At 34.2% G+C, this 25,573-nt stretch overlaps 1 protein-coding gene across 4 annotated transcripts; it reads left to right on the top strand.

Moving 5' to 3' along the window:
• Positions 1-2,023: 2,023 nt before the first annotated feature.
• LOC140040770 (transcription initiation factor TFIID subunit 5-like) lies at positions 2,024-24,477 on the top strand. Of its 4 annotated transcripts, XR_011842772.1 has the most exons (20): positions 2,024-2,171; positions 6,040-6,149; positions 7,319-7,397; positions 8,861-8,939; positions 10,105-10,228; positions 10,763-10,881; positions 11,742-11,819; positions 12,189-12,289; positions 14,093-14,184; positions 14,289-14,408; positions 14,875-15,051; positions 15,517-15,623; positions 18,047-18,128; positions 18,590-18,701; positions 18,820-18,933; positions 19,520-19,697; positions 21,451-21,544; positions 22,267-22,390; positions 22,423-22,478; positions 22,725-24,477. XR_011842772.1 is itself a non-coding variant. In XM_072086939.1 (19 exons), the coding sequence occupies exons 1-18, from the start codon at positions 2,046-2,048 to the stop codon at positions 22,385-22,387; spliced, it is 2,013 nt and encodes a 670-aa protein (XP_071943040.1). In that variant the 5' UTR covers positions 2,024-2,045; the 3' UTR covers positions 22,388-22,390; positions 22,423-24,477. The 4 variants fall into 4 exon arrangements, 3 of the variants coding, with proteins under 3 accessions (XP_071943040.1, XP_071943041.1, XP_071943039.1); XM_072086939.1 differs by having other exon boundaries at positions 22,423-24,477; XM_072086940.1 differs by lacking the exon at positions 22,423-22,478 and having other exon boundaries at positions 22,669-24,477.
• Positions 24,478-25,573: the final 1,096 nt, after the last annotated feature.

A 25,573-nucleotide genomic window follows, 5' to 3' on the forward strand; every position in this document is an offset into this window, starting at 1 on the left:
CACATACCCCGGAAGTGTATAATAAACCATTGAACCACATCCACGTGTGACGTGTTATTGTTTGTTCGGGAAGTTTTCTCGTGTTGTATTGGGTAAATTGTAGTGGTAAGTTTTTAGAATATATATTTTTTTGTTAGTAAACATTAACAAAATTATTAAATTGTTGTTTAAATTTAGTTCAGGCAGGCGTTTCTGCGCAATCCGATCTAGGCCTAGGGCCTAGATAGTAGTATGCCTAGTAGGCATATTTAATGCCGAATACTAGGCCTAGGCCTAGTTTAGTTAGTATGATGATTAATAATAAAAAAAAGTATGGGAGGATGAATGATATTGATTGGCGTCTTGATAGATGGATCAAACAAGGCTTGGATGGATGGAAGATTAAGAAAAAAACTGAAGCTGTTCGGGAATTAGGAGTTTTTAATAAAAATGTACAAGACAATATAGCGTTTTATTAATAATAACATTAACAGAAATAATTAAATGTAATGAAATAAAAAATCGTGAGGATGTTATTGTTTGTTTTTTTTTTATTTAATAAATTTAAATTATAAATTTGATCCTCATATTTATTTTGTTCTTCATCTTTATTTGAAAAATATTTAGTTAATTAATGTAAACATTTTTGAATACTTACAATATTAATAAATAGTAGGCTATTGACTTTTGTTTTGAATTTAAAAATGTATAGTATTTTAAAATACTATAATATTGTAATCAAATGATTATGTAACAGTTCGAAAAGTGACCAAATAATTTAATGATATATTTTTCCCTATTTCAGAAAGATGTCTGTCATCATACTGTAAAATTGAGAAGATAGATGATTGAGTGCAAAGTGGTATTTTACACAAGAATTAAATACAAAGGCCAATAGTAATAATAGTTTATATTTTTGATTCTTGAAAAGGAGCAGTATCCTATGGGATTACAAATAAAATCACTATTTTCACACACCTCATACTTTAAAGTGAAAGGAAATAACCAGAATTCAGTTATTATCAGTACTGTTGTTTAGGCCTATTGGCTTCTTTTTAATACAAGAAATCAAAATAATAGAATTTTCCTTGTATTTAAGAAGGCTAAAACCATACATTCGTAATTTATTTATTGAGTGTATTTAATTATTCCACCATTATTTATTAATATTGTATAAAGCGAGATTTTTCAGTATTTTTATTGCATTTTAATCCTGTCTGTAATATTGAAAGTTGAGCTAATAAAAGTGGGTTGAAAAGAACAAATTATGATTATGAATTTTTAAAATTAATATTTAATACTTTTACTTTTTTGAAATTAAAAAAATGTAACAATTGTTTTTGTATCTAGTAATGTATGTACAGTATACTACAGTTGTGGCAGATCGTAGTAAAATTCCCCTTGCAATGAAATAACTTTGTAGGCCTGAAGCACACAAAATAGAAAGAGAGGGTCCGAACAGGGGAAAGAACATCCCTCTGCCCATAAATTTTTTTTTTTTTAATTAAAAAGACAGTTTTGGACAATATATTTGGCAATTATTACAATTCATCTCCAAAAAATGCTTCTCTCGCACATAAACTAAGCCATCATCCCAGCCTAGGCCAAAGGCGGCCGACCTTGGGCGTGAAGTGCGTAGCATCGGGCTGCGCGCCGCGACACTATTTATAACTATGCCTCAACCGACTGCCTACAAAATTCGTCCCCCATACAGTCAGTGTTTATTCTGTAGCCGTTTGAGGTTGGACAGTGATATACGCATATGTAAGTGTAATATCAAATGGAGTAAATTTATATAATCGAATTTTATATAGATGTTCTTTCATTTTGACGCGAAAGATAAAATAAAGTCGTACTGTTTATCGCGTAGATGTAAATCCTATTTGTTTACATTGATTTGGTGGCGTGCCGCATTGCCTACTGGGTAATCCGCTTGCCGGAATGGCTGCCCATGGAATTATCATTTTTCGAGCGTCAGTTCCATATCTTGCGCCACTACGTGGCGCTATACGATCTTTGGTAGAGAGTAGAGTTTTTTCCAGGTAAAAAATTACATAAAATTTAAAATGGAAGCACCCGAGGATACAAAGGAAAATATTCTGAAAAATGGAGACGAAACGGAACAGCAAAAGCAAATGGACAAAAACACACTTGCTGCAGTATTGCAGTTTTTACAGAAAAATAACTTGAAGGTAAGTATCCCCTTAATAATAGATAGACTGTGATGTGAGTGTGAGCTAGCCAGGAGGCCTAGCTTAGCTATCCTCTAGCTAGGCCTATTACTTAGGCTAGCTAGTAGGCCGGACCCGCTAGGCCTAGAGGCTCTCGGCGTACTAGCTAGGCTAGTAGGCCTACTACTACTAACCACCACTACTACTAGGCCTAGCTAGGCGGGGAACAGACGATCGGGACCACACAGACGATCGGGCACAAAGCGTGACTCCGTGAGACGATCGGGCCAAACAAGGTTTTAAGACGAATATCAGACGATCGGGACCACGGGCACGGATGATCGGCCCACTTCAAGACGGGCCCAGATGATCGGCCCCAACAAACAAGACGATCGGGCCCAAAACATTCTCGGAAAATTTTAAAAAATAAATACGCGAATACAAACAACACATAATAACAATCAAAATCAATCACATCACATTTATTCATAAATCGAGAGTACTATTGGTAAGAAATTCTTAAAACCAGTAGTTAAGAAAAAATCTAATTAACCTTTTTAATTAAAATCTTAATTTACGCAAGAAAAGCATGTTTGACACTAGGCCTAGCACTAGGAATGAAAAATGATGAAATGTGGCACATTATTTTATATAACACAAAAGACTATCGGGCCCAACGCTAAGACGATCGGGACCAACTGGTAAGACTATTGTGCCCAACGTGGTTCTGAAAACACTGAACGATCGGGCCCAACTGGTCCCGATCGTCCAGGGTCCTGATCATCCGTGGTCCCGATCGTCTGTTCCCCTTTAAGACGGTCGGGACCACAAAGATGATCGGGCCCAGTCCAGACGATCGGGCACGTTTTATTTTGGTCGCAATTAAACCAACTTTGACATTTTTTATGGCCACTGCCACTCTATAGCTATGCATTTTGTTTTGTCGGTTGTGTTTTTTAATGACAAAAAACAAGAAGATCGACGTTTCGGAACCATCATGGAACCATTTTCAAGATCAAGTGATTGAATTATACAAAAATAACAAACACCAAAGGGTGACAGGAAATACTAATTAACTGGTTAATTAACAACAAAGAAGGCCTCCAATTCTAAGAACTTAAAGCCCCCTTCCCTACGTTTTTTAGATCTAATTTAAGATCACAAACTATATTTAATGTAAAAATAATACTATGGTCCTATTGCGATAACTTTTTTCGTCTTTAAGTCGATTCTAATAATTATAGCGGCCCGCTATAAATCCCAAAATGCATTGCGCGCGGATTGATATTTTTGTTTTTCACCTGTAATTCGCCCACTTTTCGATCGATCGTGAGGCCAAAACAAATGGAAGACTCCTAACTTTTCAGTGAAAATACCGGGTTTTCCCCAATTTGTATCAACGGAGTCTGGCAAAAATAGAAAGACAATTAATGCAGCAACTATACAACGTCAGGCTAGGTATATAGCTAGCGTATGATGTTCGTACGTTACCGATGTTTACCAGCTAGGCCTACAAAACTAAGCCTACAAAACTAAGCCTAGCTAGGCTAGGCCTAAGACCGTCCACGAGAGGTCGATCGCCGCGAGCTACTTAGGTAGTGCATTGTTTCTCACTTTTTATCATAATTTACCATAAAACGTACATTTAAGACAAGGAATTACATGGTTTAATTTTTTAAAGTGATATATATGTATTATTTTCCAAAAAACGTCCAAAATTGCAGGGAAGGGGTCTTTAAGTTATTAAGAACCAGTCATGGAACCATTTTCAAGATCAAGTGATTGAATTATACAAAAATAACAAACACCAAAGGGTGACAGGAAATACTAATTAATTGGTTAATTAACAACAAAGAAGGCCTACAATTCTAAGAACTTAAGTTATAAAGCTCCTCCTTCTTAATTAATAAACAATTTAGCTTTGACTGAATCACTTTGTTTATTAAGTGTAGGTTTCAGTTCTTTGATCCAGAGCATTTCCTTAATTAAACAATCAAATTTGGATTTGCACAATATCCTGAAATGATTAAAATAAAAGTTTCAATAGGACTTATATTACAGTATGTTGCTTCTCCTATGGTGCCTTACTGTGTTCATCAATACGTTGATAAAGGTGCCGACAAGAGTATAGCCGACATAGTTTGCATTGCACAAACCACATTGAAATTTATATACAAACGCATTGCTGATTTACAATCATAGGTTTTCTTTCCTTAGATTTAAGAATTTTACCTAACTTTCTACTAGTAAAAACTGGCATAATAGAGAGGTTTCGCAATCTTACGAATACGATAACGAAAACGGATACGTCACGTACACTTATTCGTTTTCGTAAGCCAGTAAAAATCTGTTTCGCATGGCAACGAAATATTGAGGGCGCCGTCCAAAATATGACTGCGGTAAATGTGAGCGAAGCGCAGATACGTGTTGCTTGGTGCTTGGCTGCCTAGGCCTAGTGTAACATCAAAGCGAGTGAGGACTTTAAAAACTGCTATTTTATCAAAATTGACCTGGCATTTTAGTCAATTACTTTAGTAAATTACTTTCAATAAATCTATAATTATATTATAATCATGAATCATTTCCTGATTCAAATGCAAAATAGATCAAAAACTATACTTGTTTTGTAGTTACGAATATGACTGGTGATATTCGTCAACACGAATACGCTTTACGAATATGAAATGGGGATCAGCTCAAAAGTTTCACAAATTGACTGTGACGTATCCGTTTTCGTTATCGTATTCGTAAAGTTGCGAAACCTCTCTAATATTATTGTTTAACTTGCAACTAAGTTGTTTCGTCACAGTTGTAGAGCAGGTTTGATCCTTAAAAGGAAGAACAATTCTAATTATAGGCTGTTCAGCACTATCTTGACTAGTAGTAACATGGTTATCATTGTTATGAAGATTAACAATAGATTCTTTAAAATCTTTAATTATCCTATTAGTTAGTTCAACAGGATACCTTAATTTGTTAAACATCTTAGAAATTTCTTGAACTTCTTCAAGAAAGATGTCATTAGTAGATGACAACTTGTATGCCCGATTAAGCATAGTATGTACAAGATTTTTCGACATGGCTATCAGTATCATAATGCAGAAGAAGTTTACACTTTAGTTTCTAATAAACTATCAGATGTTTTGGAAATTACCATTCCTAAGAAATTTATGTACCCTCCGCTGGTCGATAGTATAGGCCTTACTGATAATGTTTCCTTATGTGTTTTGGGGAGACCGTAAGGAGTTGATCATATTGTTAAACTGATGCTTCCTTTGTGAAGCATCAGTTAACAACAAATTTAGACCCGTAAGTAAAACACAGCCTAAATCAAGAGGAAGACCAATCAAACATTACCATCCGCTGATAGTAAAAGAAAAACAAGTACTGTATCACATAACTTTTTGAATAATAAAAATTGGAAAAATGTTTTTTACTGCTTAAAATCCATCGAAAAAAACACCACAGTGTATAAGGCGTTTGGTAAGAAATTTGGTCACTTAAGCTTGGTTCCTTGCAACACAAGAAGCCCATTGATTGGCCCAATGTAAGTCAATTTGACCAATCACAATGTAGTGGATCATCCGATTCCAAACTGTTGCTTGTGACTGGTCAACTCACTTGCATTGCATCTATGTCATTGACCTACATCCAAACTTTATCCTATTTGTTTGAACAATTTAATTACACCACAAGCTGTCACGCTTGTTGGGATCATCATTCACACAATCAGCAATTAGTTGCCATCTATACCTCATTCACGGCTCTATAAATACTGTAATAAAATACATGGCTCCAAATCTATATTAATTACTGATATTACATTCTATTTTATTAGTGAACTGTACTGTTTAAAAATCGATTTGACATTATTACTTTATAATTTCAGGAAACTGCAGCCTTACTAAAAAAAGAAGCTGATGTTAAAGAAAAAGATATACAGAATAATGAAGCAAGTAATAACCAAGATGTATCGTCCGTTCTCTCAGCATACAATAAGTAAATACAGTAGCAACAATTTTTTTTTTTTCATAAATATGCACACTATCCAATTGAAAACAATACATACTACTTTAAAGGATATAAATGTAAAGAAGCGAAGGTTACAGGGCACCAAGAGAAATCTACAGAAGATGGAATTTTCAGTCTTCTGTTCTCAAATAGAGATGTTAAAGCCCCATTCCCTACGTTTTTTAGATCTAATTTAAGATCACAAACTATATTTAATGTAAAAATAATACTATATGGTCCTATTGCGATAACTTTTTTCGTCTTTAAACGGTTAAAAATGTGAAAAATAAATCGATTTTAATAATTATAGCGGCCCGCTATAAATCCCAAAATGCATTGCGCGCGGATTGATATTGTTGTTTTTCACCTGTAATTCGCCCACTTTTCGATCGATCGTGAAGCCAAAACAAATGGAAGACTCCTAACTTTTCAGCGAAAATACTGGGTTTTCCCCAATTTGTATCAACGGAGTCTGGCAAAAATAGAAAGACAATTAATGCAGCAACTATACAACGTCAGACTAGGTATATAGCTAGCGTACGATGTTCGTACGTTACCGATGTTTACCAGCTAGGCCTACAAAACTAAGCCTAGCTAGGCTAGGCCTGAGACCGTCCACGAGAGGTCGATCGCCGCGAGCTACTTAGGTAGTGCATTGTTTCTCACTTTTTATCATAATTTACCATAAAACGTACATTTAAGACAAGGAATGACATGGTTTAATGTTTTTAAAGTGATATATATGTATTATTTTCCAAAAAACGTCCAAAATTGCAGGGAAGGGGTCTTTAAAAATATCGTCGGTGCAACTCCACTAAAAGACTATATACATGTTCACTACCTGAAGTACATAGCCCATATCTGCCGAGAACCAAATAACTCATTAACAAAACAAATGCTATTTGCACAAGCCCGAAAACCATACTATCGTGACCCCTGGATTAAATTAAGCAATCTCCTTCAATGCGATCCTAGTCAAGCTAAGAAGCTAACCCAGTCAAGGAAGCCATTCAACAGTCGGACCCAGCATATATTTGGATGCTAGAGAAGACTGCCTCTTGGATGCGACTGGCATCAGTGGGAGAAACGAAACTGTACTGTACTGTTACAGTACATTATTTATATTATTACTATTTACAGTATTTGTTATCTTTCAGTGAGAGTGATCCCACCTTTTATCATGAGCATTATAATAATTTGATGCAGTTTATCGAAGACTCACTAGATGTTCAGAAGGTAACAATGGTCACCATATCTAATGATCTATCTTAACTTTTGAATAAGGTTCCTCATTGATATTATGTTGCAGTTGCAATATCATCAGTAAAACACTGTACAGTATACAAATATTGCCTGTTTACAGGTGTGACATAAAATTTGTGAGTAATATAGTCCTTTTTAACACTTTGACTGCCAGAGGTTTTTCCAGTTAGAAACTGCCACCGCCAGCGTTTTTAGCCCAATTCGATGTATTTATCAAAGCTGATTGAAACTATGTATGTGATCTGATTTATATGTAATTTAGACTAAAATAATCATAAAGATTTTAGCTTTACAATGGTACCAAGAACGATTTTCAAATCGCAATATGTAAATCCTAATAGTAAAATAAAAGTAACCCACTGTTTTTTGTTTCGCACAAGAAAGTAGAGATTCGCGATTTTGTGCAAGACACAATATGAAATATCGCCCGATGAGATCAACAAACAAGGAAAAAGTTACTTACACGGCACCAATAGGCCTATAAAAACAAGTTATCACTATCGAAAAATGTATTACATTTTATAAATCATAAATCTTACATCAATCGCCAAAATCCACATAGTAAAGACACCAGGCCTAGTTAACAGGCCTAAAGTTGGTCCGGAACCGTTTTACGACTAGGCCTAGGCTAGCCTAGTACTACTAGCCTAGCTAGTAAACTGATCCATACCATTTCTAAACAAGTTTGTTGCTTGAAACTCTGTCACTTACAGTGAAACACCAAAACAATTAGGGTATACATACAATAATAAAATTAAAGACTTCATATTGAAAATGACTCCATGATTTTTTATTTAGATAATAAACATCGCTCTATGCGCTACTGTGATGCGCGGTGTATGTTATTCAAATGGTAAAATATTGACTGTCCAGACCGAATATAGTGTCCATATTTATAGTATATACCAATAATTACCGGATTTCGTAAAAAAAATGCGAAACACAAAGATCTTTGTGTTTGGCAGTCACATGTAAAGTGTTAACAGAGAATTAATAATAATCAATTGTTGTATTACACTGATAAAAAAAGGCAATATGGAGGCAATACATAGTGAAAATGTTTCTGTAAACCATAGTAGAGTTAAGGCCAACTCAGAAAGCGTCGTACGACGAGCCCCACAGGCTTGGGCTTCACTCGCAGGTGCTGTCTAAGTTGAATCCGGAGATATTCTGAATAGCGTCAGGCATGGTTTTTAGGTCATCGTGAGAACATTTAACCTTTTTTCCCGACAAGATGACTTGTCGTGTCTCGTCATATGACACTGTCTGAGTTAGCCGTTACCAATAGTGGTTTGCTCTCCTTGTACAGTAACGCAGCATGGAAAAATGAGCTTAGAAATGCAAGTATTTTTTGGCCTTAAAATATTCAATGATTACTGATACTGTTACTGTAAATAAGCATTACTAAAATAGTTCACCATACTTGTTTTCTTTAGAGCGAGTTGTCTCAGATGCTGTATCCCGTGTTTGTTCACATGTATCTAGAATTAGTCTACAATGATCATGAAAACCAAGGTAGGTTAAATATCATGTCTTCCTGTAGTGTATTCTATTTTAATCAATTTAGTAATCATAAGAATATGTCAGTTAGTAATATTACGGTACATGCTGGTCATGCATGTTCTGCTTTTACTGTAGATAGAGGCTTGTCTATATTATTATTAGACACCAAACAGAATATTTCTACTACAGTACTGTTCATACTGCTTGAACAATGTAACTAAACATCTTCCACTGACAGGTTGGAATGCTGTATCTTTAGTCCACTGACTGATCACTACCAGACTAATATTTTTAATCCTTTGATTATTTTTAATCCTTTGATTATTTTCAATCCTTTGATTATTTTCAATCCTTTGATTATTTTCAATCCTTCGATAATTTTCAATCCTTCGATAATTTTCAATCCTTCGATAATTTTCAATCCTTTGATAATTTTTAATCCTTTAATTATTTTCAATCCTTTGATTATTTTTAATCCTTTGATTATTTTTAATCCTTCGATAATTTTCAATTCTTTGATAATTTTTTAACTAAATTTAAAAGCTACCAAAATTCTGTAACTCAAAATGCTACTGTACCTTAACAATCAACCCAAACATTACTTTATTTATTAAACTAAAAATAAACTAAAAATTATTTATTAAATTTGTAAATGTAATGTATGTACATGCTGTGTAGCATCTGTTCATATTCTACACAGCATATTGACCTCCCATAATTCTAATTCTGACCTATTTAAAGTTTACGGTTCTCACTCTCTATAGGTAAAATCATTTATTGCAGGGGACGATTGTACACTGTATAGTACGTGGGAGGTTTTATTATCCAATGAGGTGCATTCTAATATAGACATTCGGTTTGTGTCTTTACAGTAGAAGGGCCCTTTGTCATCAAACTATGTAATGCTACTACTGTATAGATCTGCTCTCAGCACTTGCGCTTTACAATTTCTAGTATTTCTGTTATTTATTTGTATTGTGTATATAACAGCAACCTAAACATATCATTCATATTAAATTGTTTCTTTACTATTTTTCATAATACGTAATATCTAAGACTGATAATATTAATTATAAAAACAGTTTTAAATGCAAATGTTTTTGTTATAACAAGAACGTTTGCATTCAAAATATATTTTTGGAAGGAGATGAATTTCTTCTTAACATTTTCTGAACAGCTAAACATTTCTTTGATGAGTACAGTAAGGAACAAGAGGATTACCATCAAGAAGATCTAACAAAACTGTCAGTTGTTACCAAGAAAGATCACATGACTAAGAATGAACTAATGGTATGCTTTAGGTAAGTAAAACTAACAAGGAAAACATTCAAGATTTTCATTATGACCATTATTTCCACTGCTGGTACTTCACTTCATACAAAAAGGGGGTTCGTTTGACTGTCTTTAATGAAATATAACCTGTCCAAAACAATATTTAATCCTGCACAACGTTTTAAATTAATTACAAAACGTCATATTCCATGTTACTAGGCTGTTACGGCTGATGCCGAATGTACTGTACAATTACGTCGAAATTTTGGTGTAAAATATTACAGTTATTACAACAATTACCACATTTTGCGAATATTTATTTGAACTAAAATTACCTGTCTAGCAATTTTGAAAGCCAAAGAAATGCACAATTGAAATATCATTGCCTTGAATTATGCTATTCTAACTTAGCATTATTTTGGGGAATCTGTTAAGGCTGTACATACTAGGATGATAACGATCGATTAGGTATGGACACATTCTTTTATTAGTTTATTATTAATATAGGTAAGATGTCTTAACAAATGTTTATCTCTCTAAAATCTTTCTTTTTCTTTGTTTAGAACAAGTAAATATGTGATTCGTTTATCCCGTGACTCTTACCAATCATTGAGAAGGTACCTTAAAGACAAACAGAATAGTACAGTGCTAACGATACTAGAAGACCACTTGTATGTTGATGGTAGGGATCTGGCTTGCTAGAAAAATTATCATTATCATAATCACAGTATCATGTGCTATGAATGCTCACTGGCTAAACCTAGGGGCCCAGGGCTTATAAAAGCATGAACAGCCCCAAATGCAAACTACCCAGCATTAAACCAGTGATTAGGCCCCCTGTGTTTTGCCACTGCTTTACTATAATACAAAAGTTGGCACACATACAATGTCTCTCAATTCCACATAATCTTTTGATCATAATCACTTGATTATCTGTCATTCTCATGCTCTAATGCCTTCCAATTGCAGAGGGTTCTTATGACCCCTTCGCGTTTGTAAGGGTGCCCATTTGAAGTAGGCATATTCAGTGTATGCCAAACCTGTGCACTTTATACTTTTATACAGTGTTCTATCGAGAGAAACTTTCTTTCAGATCATTAGATTGGAATGGTCAATGGATCTGTCACTTTACTTGCTTTGGAGTGTGCCCATTTTAACACCACCTTTTACATATTGGTGTTCAATGGATGTTCAAATGTGTTCACAAGACAGTTCAAATGTGTTCACATGACAGTTCAAATATGTTCACATGACAGTTTAAATGTGTTCACATGACAGTTCAAATGTGTTCACATGACAGTTCAAATGTGTTCACAAGAAAGTTCAAATGTGTTCACATGACAGTTCAAATGTGTTCACATGACAGTTTAAATGTGTTCACATGACAGTTCAAATGTGTTCACAAGAAAGTTCAAATGTGTTCACATGACAGTTCAAATGTGTTCACATGACAGTTTAAATGTGTTCACATGACAGTTCAAATGTGTTCACATGACAGTTCAAATGTGTGTGTGTGTTCAAATGTTTATATGTTTTATTAAGTGTTTGATGGGATGCCAAGAAACAAAGAACAGATAAGTGCAAAGGCTGGTGGAATGGTAGGAGAAGCAAGGCGTGATGGTAAGCAATCATTTTTGTTCATGAATTATTGCATATTTTACATAGATTACTCTTTGATTATTTATCAAAATATCATGAGTAAATCTACTGTTTTTTGTATATATTTTTCATACTTCCATAGATAATTTGAAGGCATTTACATTTTTTGTCTTTTCTTTTTATTTCTAATATTTTTTTTGTGACTGAGTATAAATAAAACAAATATACCGAAATTCATTCAATTAAAGTTAGCCTACATATTACACATAAATTGTACAATCAAACATCGAAACATAAAATTGGTAGATGAAAGTATGCCTAACCAAAATATCATTGCATTTACCATACCTTGCAATTTGTGTTTATCAATAATTTTATTTTTATTAATAGCAAATAAATCTAAGGTGTATTTTGGGTTGTTGAAAGAACCAGACATAAACCTACAACTCGACGATGAAGAAGAAAGTGGTGAAGGTGATGACAAACCAAAGGTACACCTAATTAGATTCCTGTCATTTGAATCAGATTGAATAAAAAGTAGGCCTAGGCCTACATTTTATTCACAATGAATGACATTTATTGTTTGTTTTTTGTAAATATAGTATACAGTATGGTTTTTGTATAAATAGTATATTGATTTGGATTTATAAACACACCATTGTAGTGTTAATTATGTCAACAAATGACCAAACCAGCCTAGGCCTAGCATTATACTAATAGGCCTAGCTAGGCTAGTAAGGCACATTTTGTTTAAATTAGCCTGTAGAGATGTTACCATTAATTAATAAAAAATCATACATGGTATAAAACTAATTGAAATGTTTCTTTTAGTCTAAATTTGTACATACTGTACAGTATATCTCTCCAAAAATGTACCCGTATCACACTTGTATCATTGCGGTGGAAGTACAAAATGTACCCGTATCACACTTGTATCATTGCGGTGGAAGTACAAAATGTACCCGTATCACGCTTGTATCATTGCGGTGGTGGTAGTACAAAATGTACCCGTATCACACTTGTATCATTGCGGTGGAAGTACAAAATGTACCCGTATCACACTTGTATCATTGCGGTGGAAGTACAAAATGTACCCGTATCACACTTGTATCATTGCGGTGGAAGTACAAAATGTACCCGTATCACACTTGTATCATTGCGGTGGAAGTACAAAATGTACCCGTATCACACTTGTATCATTGCGGTGGAAGTACAAAATGTACCCGTATCACACTTGTATCATTGCGGTGGAAGTACAAAATGTACCCGTATCACACTTGTATCATTGCGGTGGAAGTACAAAATGTACCCGTATCACACTTGTATCATTGCGGTGGAAGTACAAAATGTACCCGTATCACACTTGTATCATTGCGGTGGAAGTACAAAATGTACCCGTATCACACTTGTATCATTGCGGTGGAAGTACAAAATGTACCCGTATCACACTTGTATCATTGCGGTGGAAGTACAAAATGTACCCGTATCACACTTGTATCATTGCGGTGGAAGTACAAAATGTACCCGTATCACACTTGTATCATTGCGGTGGAAGTACAAAATGTACCCGTATCACACTTGTATCATTGCGGTGGAAGTACAAAATGTACCCGTATCACACTTGTATCATTGCGGTGGAAGTACAAAATGTACCCGTATCACACTTGTATCATTGCGGTGGAAGTACAAAATGTACCCGTATCACGCTTGTATCATTGCGGTGGTGGTAGTACAAAATGTACCCGTATCACACTTGTATCATTGCGGTGGTAGTACAAAATGTACCCGTATCACGCTTGTATCATTGCGGTGGTGGTAGTACAAAATGTACCCGTATCACACTTGTATCATTGCGGTGGTAGTACAAAATGTACCCGTATCACACTTGTATCATTGCGGTGGAAGTACAAAATAAGCAGCTCTATTAGATTTCTAAAGAAATATTTTTCGTATGTCAAAAGATTTTTTTCTTTCGTACACTATATAGTGCGTACTATTGCACGCCATGTGACCCACAATCATCCAATGAAATTACAGGAATTTCTTTAGGTGTTATATAAAAGTTATAATAATATAAATTATAACATTCACTTTTTTATTTGGCAAAATTAATACTTTTTTTCTTTGTACAATAGCATGTACACAATTTTTACTAGGGCTTCAATTATCAAATTTATTTTCATTGTGTATTAATACTATCTATATCCAATATTAAGAAAAGTATTGTCTACTATAGCCCACAACACATAGTTGTGATGTGAATAATAACTATATATATCTCTTTTCTTTTTCAGAAAAAGAAGCCCAAAAAGGATTCTCTATCTTCTAAAAAAAATAAACCTGATCCAAATGCCCCACCCAACACTAGAGTCCCGCTTCCTGAACTGTAAGTTTTTCTTCTTAATCAATTCAATTTAGTCTTCATCTACATACATTTGGAATACTCAATAATTAATTTAGTTGTAATTTTTCTTGATAATTTTCTTATAGTAAAGATTCAGATAAGCTAGCAAGAGCAATCGCATTACGGGAATCGTTAAAGAGAATACGACTTGCGGCAGACTCCTTGCCTTCAATTTGTTTCTACTCATTCTTGAATGCGTATGATGGGTAAGTGTTTTATTTACAGGTGGTAAATATTAACGACACTCCCTTAGATGTCATTGGGTTGTGTTTTTCTGTGCTTTACTCATTTATGTGTTAGATTTAGTAGAAGGAAAAGACATGCTGATTCTGTTTGCCTTCTAAACTAAATCTAATATGAGGCTTACAATAGGTAGTGGTTCACACATGCCCTGGTCTGCCTCTAGTTCAGGTTCGCATCAGCCAAGTAAAAAGAATAATAATGCTGTGGAAAAAATATTAGTTCCTTCCAATTGATTATATATTTTTGGCAATGACAATCAATGAAATTTAGTATAAGTATAATATTTAATATGATTGAATTCAACTGGCTATCTGATCTAAGAATTGACAATCTATAATTAAATTTAGATTATTTTAAATTGAATGTCTGATAAATATGATTAAAAGTTACTGTATGTTGATTGACTGATACAATATAATTAAAATTTAGACTGATATCAACTGACATTTCTGATGATTCGAGTATGATGGCATGTGGTTTTTCTGACTCGTGTGTTAGAGTTTGGTCTGTGACGCCAAAGAAACTAAGAAACATGAAAGCAGCAAAACAACTAGATGCAATTGATAAAGAAGCTGAAGATGTTCTAGAGCGCATTATGGATGAAAGGTAATGATAATATATTAGTGACTCAACTGTGTAGATATTCGAATAATGAATGTTTGTGAGTTGAATGGTCAGTTAAAAGAATGCCTGCTATATTTAAAGAGGTGTAGCCATGTATTCCTCCAGTCTTCTCCCTATTTAGAAATCAATTCTGGAAAAATAAGTGAGGTACCAAATTCTTAGGTGATATACAGTATCTTGATCTAAATACATTTATAAATATAATTGTTAATCTACATACAAACCCAATTGACAGAATAATAGACTCTGATTGCTTATGTAATGATTAAGCTAAGCCTACCACCACTACACCAGTGTTTGTTTTAGGTATATTTCTTACCATTTTAAATACAATTTATTCCGGTAAGTCCTGCTTGTAAAACCGCTTTTGAATTAACACCTAATATTACCCATCTATATATTTGTCTATGCGATTTCAAATAATGTTTTTTCCACTTTTTTAAACAGAACTGCTTCTGAATATAAAACGATGTTGGGTCACAGTGGCCCAGTGTACTCAACTTCCTTTAGCCCAGATAAAAGTTTTGTGTTATCATCCTCAGAAGATGGTACAGGTAAGTTCTCATTAGATTTACCATCATTACAATACAGAAGAACCCTCCTTTGGGATATCCCATTAAGGAAACACCCCTATTACCCTTAAGGGACAATTGTTTAGCAGGTGTTCTGCTGTATAAACATAGCTAGTGAACTTTAGAACACAAATAAACATTTTACTGTTTCTTCAAACACAAAAAGTCAAAACAAAAAGTCTAAATAAATGTATCTGAATATTGTACGTTGTTGTTGTGGTGCTCTGTAACTTGCAATTAAAATATCTATAATCAGGGCTGCAAATTAACTTTTTTACTTGGTAGCACTATCAAATTTGTATGATGGCTCATAATAATTTTCGGTAGCACCACCAATTTTTTTAGTAGCACCTTTTCATCGACAACTAACCCCCTTCCCTCAAACCCCATCCGCGCAGATCCGTTTTTAGTTTAGTGGGGGAGGGGGGGGGGGTTAGGGGTGTATAAAAATGAAATACAACTTTAGGCTGGTCAGGGGGCCGCCAATGGCCCCGCTTGGGGGGGGGGGGGGGCATTCTTTTTACGGTACAGAAAGAAATTACTGCTTTGTATATACGCGTAACCTTTCGTAGCCTACGCGTAAATAGATCGTAGGTCATTGTTCGCTAAACATATCCTGTAATTTCCAAAGTATTGTTCGTTGCCATGCCTACGATTTATTGTTTAAGATAATATCTACGCGTCGATCGTAGGGTGGTTCGTAGGGTTAGTAATTTGTAAAAACACCAATGTCATCGCCTTTAGGAGCATGAACAATGGAAACAAACATGTATTGTTGGCTAATTAAAATCCTAGACGTTAATTTTTGTAGCCACCCTACACATTGGTTGTCCTAATTTGGCAGGACATCCGCCGACGAGACGACATCGGGCCCGAGGCCCTCAGCTCGCGCAGAGAGAGTTTCGGCGGCCTACATGATTCAATCCTACCTTGGTTTAGCGAATTATAAAAACAACAACACCTTGACTAGGACACCAACAAAATATATGCAAAATAAATATATATTCCATGTTAAGATTTAACATAGGCCTTTGTAAATTATTATTACGACAAAAGACCCGACCAGAATTTGGAGGGGAAAACGTGCGAATCGTGGGAACAGTTTTAGAGCTGTATTACGTTTCATGTGACGCAAAATTCAGGTACTGTACACTGTTTTGTACCGACTAAAAAAAAACATGCGAGGTTTGCGGTGGTAAAACAGAGTATCGCGTTTCATGACATGTGACCAAAAAACTAGGTCTGTATTAATTATGGTCTTCTGTCGGCAGTCTTTTTGAGCGACCGATTGAACGTTCGGATACTATATTTAGAATGAATTGTTTACGATCTTTTTGTTTGCATGTTTCTGGATCGACTGGACGTTCGCAATATTATTTTTATTAGTTGGCATAGTTCATTGTGTTGGATTGTGTCTCTACGTTTACATTGTGGGAAATTTATATTCGCCGTTGAGAGTAAAAAAACACACACGAATGAAACATTTACGAATAAAAACTATTATATTATATATTTCTTAGTAATGTACAAATTGGTCCTCCTCCGCCAGTCAAAAATAACACATTAAATAATAATTTTCACACCAATTGTTACTTACTAAGAACATCGTGGGGTTGTTTATTGAGGTTACTAACGAAGCCAAACAATGTAACCTACAAAGCCAACAACGTAGTCTGTTTTATCTACGAAGCTACTTCGTAGGAAAAGTTGCGGTATTTTGGATATATAATTTTCGATAATCAGAATCTGGAATAAAGTATTAAATCTACTGATAAACAATAGGCTACTGCTGTTTAATCTATATAATGAATAGATATTATTATATATATCATTAATTACATTATTTAGTAATCATGATATAACCATTATACTGCCTAAAAAATACTGATGACTGCGCGGCTACAATCCTTTGTATCTACCGCGCCCGCCCTGGCTAACTTCTGTGTACGGCGGTACAATTGTTTTTATATTATTCCTTCTTTAAAACGGAGGTGATTTTCCACGAGGTTTGTGTCGTCCGCGCGTCACACTGTGCTGTGTGTTTGGTGTCCTTTTGTGTGATTGGGTAAGGCAGCATGCAATTAATGGACGAACTTCCAATCACAACGAGTGTAAAATGTTTAGGGGCTTTGTACGCTTGAATGAACCTGACTCCTTTGCGGCGGCGGCGGTGACTAGTGGAAACTCCTGAGCCTTCCGTAGTAGAGAGATTAAATTACAACACAGTGTTTGAAATAGGGAAAACACACCTGACTTCAATTTTAAACAACTCGCACAAGCAGACAATCTTGTAGCGACCTATTCTGTTTCTTTAGTCGCAAACAGAAAAATTAGGTCGCAAATGCGACCAAGTACCCCTTAATTTGCAGCCCTGATAATATAATATATTCTTATTGTGTTTTCAGTTCGTTTATGGAGTATGTATACCTATACAAACCTAGTGTGTTATAAAGGCCACAACTATCCTGTGTGGGATTCCTGCTTTGGGTAAGTTCTATTGTTATATGTCAAACTAATGCCATCATTCCACCATCTTATTTATTGATCATGATTGTTGATCATTAGATTTATTTTTAAAAATTCGACACAATAATCGTTACAGCCCAGGATGTGTCAAGAGTTTAATAAGGACAAAGCCCAACAAAACCCGGATTTAATACAGATACAATTGAATAAGATTATAAAGTATATTTCAATTTAAAAAGCTAAATGCATGAGACACATTTTTACAGATCTATCAACCAATTAACAAAATGACATTCTCATCTCTATCAATTTTTAAAATAATGATAGTCTCTTTTTTTTCTGTTTTCCCCTTTAGGTTAAAGTTTTCTAGTAGATTCCTTTCCCATCACACACCATGCGTTAACATCTGCGTTATTGCTGTGCTCCCCAGTTTGTGAAACGGGTATCATCCATTAACTTATCTTTTCTATATTAAATTTCAGTCCATATGGTCATTATTTTGCATCGGCTGGAGCTGACCGAATGGCAAGGCTTTGGGCTACTGAGTACCACCAACCTTTAAGGCTGTTTGCTGGTCATTTTTCAGATGTAGATGTAAGTTCTTTAAACTTCCCTACATGCATTTTTAATAGTAAATTTTGATGGAAAGTGGAGTGAATGTTTAGTATTTTAGTATTTTTTTTATAAACTATATATTCAAATTTTTTTTCAGAGTGTATGTTTTCATCCAAATTCAAATTATGTAGTCACAGGGTCAAGTGACAGAACAATACGATTATGGGATGTCACAGATGGCAAGTGTGTGCGAATTCTTACTGGGCATAAGGTAGTTATTATTCTAAGTTATGTTTTCACCCTAGGCAAAATGATAATTTTTTACCATCAGATCTGGATGCTTATAAACCTATATTAGTTTTATTGAAGAAAACCAGAGAAAAAAATGAATAGATGTCTTTTGTTTGTGAATATTACACTGAATGTTTTTCATTAGTAGGGCAGTCCTCTCACTAATGACACTATTTAACTAAAGTTGCCCTTCAATACAAAAGTCTTGGAAATAAAATTGTTGACATAATATAAATCATAAACTCGCCACTTTTTTTTATAAAGTTGCGATTGAGTTCTCATATTTAATATTTCTTTATGTAATGAGACATTTGCTGTGGTACAACTGTGGCAGCTTGATTATTTATTTTATTTTTGTAGTTTATAAATCAAATAGGAATTTAATGAAACAATTGACAATGCTGGTTGGTATCAGTGACTGGATCTTAGTGATGCAAATTAAGAAAAAGTTAAATCAAACTTATAAAGTAAAGCAGCCAGAAAGAAATTGCAGAGCTGGCGAGTAGTAGTAACGCTTCCTCAGTGCGAGTTTGTAAATAATTTATTTTCTTGTCATTATTTTACAGGGATCAATTTTAAGTTTAGCTTTCTCACCAGATGGTCATTACCTAGCTTCTGCTGGGACTGACAATAAGGTATTACTATGGGAGATGAGACATGGTTATTTATTAGGGGAACTTAAGGGGCACACTGATTCAGTTTATACAGTTTCATTCAGCAGAGATGGCAACATACTGGCATCAGGTAAGCCCCATATGTTGTTATTATTTAGTTCTTTATTTGTTTATGATGTTCAATGTACCTTAACATACCACCACAATTTCCATGTTGCATTTTTGTTGTGAATATTGTACAACAGTATATAATAAGTAGTAAAGTAAGTTTTGTGGTACACCATGAAAAAGAAGTTGATAATATCTCAGCATTTCAGTTGCTGCAATATGTTTCTATGACACAGAGTGGTTTTATTATTCCAAATATTTGAATTTTATGTCTACAAAAGTTCCATAGACTTAATTAAACTTAAATCCACAGATGATTTTATCATATACCTTGAATTTACCTTGAATTTACCTTGAACTTCGGACAATGAGAACTAGCTCATTTGTCCCTCCATCGTCATAACTGCAAACTCTTCATTAACGTACGGGCGAAAATTGATGTGGTGGTCAGACCAATATTTAGAAATGCCCGATTTGAACTCATTGACCGATTGTTCCTCTACTACATGACTGGGTAATGAGTTCCAATCATCTACCACTCTTACTGAATATGCACTCTTTCTAACGTTTAATTTTATCTTGGGTTTAGAGACTTTGAAACTGTATCCTCTAGTTTGTTTATAATTAGATTTTGCAAAGAGCTTCTCATCATTTATTTTCTCATACTTATTAAATATTTTAAATGTTTGTAATACATCAGCCCTTTTCTTTCTAAATACTAATGTAGGTAGGTCCAAAGCCTTCAACCTCTCTTCGTATGGTCTGTGTCTTAATTCGGACACCAGCCTTGTTGATCTCTGTTGAACTTTCTCCAGTCTGTCTTTATCTTTTTGATATAGTGGGATCCATGAGCTACCTCCATATTCCATCTTGGGTCTAACCATAGCTTTATACAGATACATGTAACAGGGCTATCAAGATATTTGAAGGACCTACATATCATCCCCAGCATCATATTTGCAGATCTAGCAACTTTTGTAGTATGAGCCGAAAAATTCAATTTATGATCTATTAAAATCCCCAGATCGGTTTCTTGTGTTACACTCTCAATGATCACTTTGGAAAGACCTTCTCCAATAAAATACTGAGACATACCATTTCTATATCCAAAATGGATTACTTTGTATTTTGTTAAATTAAATGGCAACTGCCAGTCTGTAGACCATCTATACATTGCATCCACATCACATTGAAGCAAGGCACTATCAGAATCAGATTGGATAACTCTAAACAATTTTGTATCGTCGGCAAAAAGCTTGACTTCAGAATGAGAAATAACATCTGGAAGGTCATTTATAAATATAACAAATAATAATGGTCCCAGGACACTGCCTTGGGGCACTCCACTAATTACATCACGCCATTCAGACTTTTTCCCATTGACAACCACCCTCTGTTTACGATCACTCAAAAAAGCTTTGATCCATCCTAATAAATTTCCAGAAACTCCATAAGACTTTAATTTTAACAGCAATCTTCCATGCGGAACTTTATCGTTTTGCTCTGTTTTGGCACACGTTATATATTGTCTTGCCTTTGTTTTTAGTATTCTTATGTTTATACTGTATATTATTTTCTTAAATATTTTATTTGAATTGACAGAGAACCCCTTAATATAATTTATATAATAATGACCTCTTTAAAGATGGTCAATACAATAAATATGGTCATCACTAGACAATATACTGGAAGAATAGGAACTATAGCCAAATCAGGCTTGTTTGTTCACACATTCACTAGATTGTTTATGTTTACAAAATGTATTGTTTTTACAGGTGGTGCTGATTACAGTGTGAAATTGTGGGATGCACAGAAAGTATTCAAAGATTCTTCATTCGATGATCTAGCTGGAGCACAACCATCAGTTATGTAAGTTTTGTCTGAATAAATACAGATACTACACACTAACCAGGGTGGATCTCCCAAATCTTGATTTACTGTCTCCCCCTCCGGAGAATGTCTCCTAGAAATAACTATATTAAGGAATTTTTAAAACAAATAATTTAGATTGGGTCTTTACAGTTCACTACAATTTGTATTGCCTACTGTACAGTAGGGTACACACATTAAGCCGGTTTTCTCATTGATAAGAAAACATGCTTACTAAACCTAACTTTTCTTACATTTTTGTTGCGGTTTAAAATAAAAAGGATTACTGTTCACCAGTACCATAGTAACCTCTTGTTGTCATGCCTCATTTAACTACATACAGTAATAGTAAGCCACTAGTCTATTAGTAACCCATTGTACAGTCAATTTTTAATATTAGGGAGCTTTCGCACGACCAATATGCAACATGCAAGCTCCACTCACTTTGTAAACAAATAGTATTATATGTATTACAAAAAACTTTAGTTATGTGCATCGAGTACCTTGTTTTGTCAAGGACGTTAATGCAACTGATTGGTGAAATTAGGCTGTTATGCAAATGAGTAGCTAATGATGATGTCATCCGTAAAAGTTTATGTGCTCCTGCGTAAGCTCCTTATTAACCCACTGTGTGTTTTTTGTTGCCAATTATATGTATACTTTCTATATTGTATGTTGATTGTATATTATGTGATGCCATATTATAATATTTTATTCTATAGATCTGGCACAGATGAGTTACTACTTGGTTCTTACCCCACCAAGACAACAAGTGTTCATCATGTCCACTTCACTAGACGAAATCTACTATTGGCTGCTGGCCCATATACAGCAACAAGCTGAAGTGACAGCCTGTTGTGATGATGCATTATTCCTAAGACGAAATCTACTATTGGCTGCTGGCCCATATACAGCAACAAGCTGAAGTGACAGCCTGTTGTGATGATGCATTATTCCTAAGACGAAATCTACTATTGGCTGCTGGCCCATATACAGCAACAAGCTGAAGTGACAGCCTGTTGTGATGATGCATTATTCCTAAGACGAAATCTACTATTGGCTGCTGGCCCATATACAGCAACAAGCTGAAGTGACAGCCTGTTGTGATGATGCATTATTCCTAAGACGAAATCTACTATTGGCTGCTGGCCCATATACAGCAACAAGCTGAAGTGATAGCCTGTTGTGATGCATTATTCCTAAGTACAGTATGTACGCTAGATTCAAAATATTACAGGCACTTTTTTATGACCTGTCTGTCTGTAGGTAGGCAAATATGTTGGCTCGACTGTAACATTTTATTTTTATTGACAAAATATATTTATATTGAACGTGAAATACAGTAGATGGATTCCACAGAGTTTTTAACCATCTATTTTAGCTCTTTTGGCGCTCCATAGAAACAAAAACACATTCTGGCACTTTAACCTTGAGTATGTGAAACAGTGTGATAAAAAGGTTCAAGCAATGTTAAGGATTTATATTACTTTTTATATGATTGTCTGTTTTAGGCCTAATTCTATGGTGTGCTATCCATGATAAAGTTAGTTAACACAAAATTACGCTATCTATTGATTGCCAATTTGAATTGCAAGATGGTTGTAGTGTTTCCCAAAGGGCATAATAACGTATTGCGTTTAACTCTTATGTTATATATTATATTTTTAACATTTATATCATCTCCATAATTTTGAAGTTAAATGCATTAGTTAGTTATTATGGATAAAGAATTATTATTTCTATAATGTTGAACAATCTATTATGTAAACGATGGTTTATGAAAAAGAAACAAACCATGAACGCAGCAGTTATATTTACAAGATACTAATATTCATGTCGGAACATGAGAGATTTTTTTTAATGAAATTTCCTGCAGAAGATAATGCATTATTGTATTCCTTAAATTTAAATTTAAATACATTAGTAATTAAAGAATGAGAATTATTTCAATGGTTCTTAAAAGTTCATATGGGTCTAAAAACGTATTGTAATCGGTATACAATGTAAATCATTGTATAATATTAATTATAATAATGTTGTTGTTTTTAACAATAATTGTATTGTTATTGGAATGGTAACCATCTGGTAACAGTACACTCAAGGAAGTAAAGAACTTCTTGAGCTACATCTTTAATATCAATATTAAAAGTTCATTACGTCAGTTTATTTCCTTATAAATTGTTCAGTTTCATTATTGAATATTATTGATTAAAGCATAGGTAGATACAAGGAGGACCCACCTCGGGCCCCTTATTTCTCATCCTAGTTTGTGGTACACCATCATCCTTAAAAGAGAAGTAAGCTGAGAATATCTCGAATACCATCCAAAACATTGATACATTCTTCCTTTTAAGAAATTAGGCTACATGGTGTATTGGAAACTATTTTTTTTACTAATATTTAAAATGAAACAGAAGAATATAATACTACATTGCAGAACAGTCCAAATACAGATGTGTATCGCATCATCTAATTCATAAATAATAGACAATAATAATTCAGTTTATAAGGTGCACTATGCTAAAAGCAAATGAGCTTATCATTGAAAAGGAAAATGGCAGAGAAAAATATGGAGTTAAAAGGGTGAATTTTTAAACTTGCATTAAAATTATCAATTGAAGTTTTCTGTCAAATAGAGATAGGTAAACAATTCCAAGGGAAGAAATGGGCCCAAGGAAAAAATGAAAACCATAATGCATAGCGATGCTTTGTTGAAAGTATAAATTCTTAACCTTAAGTATGTTAAGAATTTTGCAACTTAAAGTATGTAGCGATATGTTCAGGCATTTTACATGTAACAAACTTCTACATTATTTGAATACAAAATGTAAATAAACATTGTAAAAATATTTATTATGTCCAACCAAGTTTACTGTGTAAATCATGCTGTTTACATATTATTCTATCGTAAGCCTATCGTAGACCAGCACAGACAATGATAAATAAAAATAACAAAATAATCACCGAAAACTTAATTTAGCAAAAAAATGCCTACATAGGAGTAACATTTACTTATTGTTTCTTTGATAAGAATACAGTCTGTAAAATCAAAACACTGCAATTCATTTCAATGTGAAAACAAAATACTAATATTTAATATCTGATAAATGTTGTTGTTGGGATTAACAGTACAGTATATACATTTCGGTACCAACGTTAAACCATAAGTAATAATTAATTATTACTCTATGGTTAAAGTAAAACAATATAAATATAAACAGTTCTATTATACAGTTAAATATTACTACTCTTACTATACCATTTATTGCGCCATCAAATTTGCTCGATTTACAAAAAAACCGCATGTCAAGGTTTGAAAATCTGTAAAGAAATATGATAAAATGTGTCCCAAATAACCTGGAGCCTACTTCAACGAAGGACTTGCAACTGGATGATAACACTGGTGGCTTGAACCCAACATCTTAATTATTGTCTAAGTATCATGGAAAATTTCAAAATGCAATGTGACGATGTTTTTTACCCGAAGTTGTATATGTAACGGAAAATATTAATTCTGAAAAACGACACTTAAAAGATACAGTACAGGTGATTGGATTCAGGTGACAATTCTTCATCATAAAATAATTCTTCATCTTCACCGTCACTCGAATAATACCCATTTCTTGATGATATTGGCATGTCCATAGAGGAACTTTGCGTTGTCATAGAAGTTCTGGAAAAAGACCTTTTTGAAACTGGGCTTGGTATTTTTGCAAAGTCAATCCGTGGCTTGTGTTCGTTCGACAGTTTAGTTGTGCTCCCTCCATTAAGTAACCCGTAAACGCGTTCAAGTTCATTTGTGAGTTTCATAATGACACAAAGGTCTTTACAGTGTTGCGCTTGTAACTGTTGTTCAAAGTATGTAATTTCCTCCTGCAGTTTATCCTCGTAGTATTGAACAACTTTCTTTTTCATACGCACCATTTTGGACTTGAGCACCTTAGTGTCAACTGTGTCCTTTTCCTAAAAATAAACAAATGACATGACACTATCGGAAGGTTAGTTCAGAAGAATTTTTTGGCAGTTCAC

This window comes from Antedon mediterranea, chromosome 2, assembly GCF_964355755.1.
Source record: "Antedon mediterranea chromosome 2, ecAntMedi1.1, whole genome shotgun sequence".
In the NCBI taxonomy this organism is placed as follows: Eukaryota; Metazoa; Echinodermata; class Crinoidea; order Comatulida; family Antedonidae; genus Antedon; species Antedon mediterranea.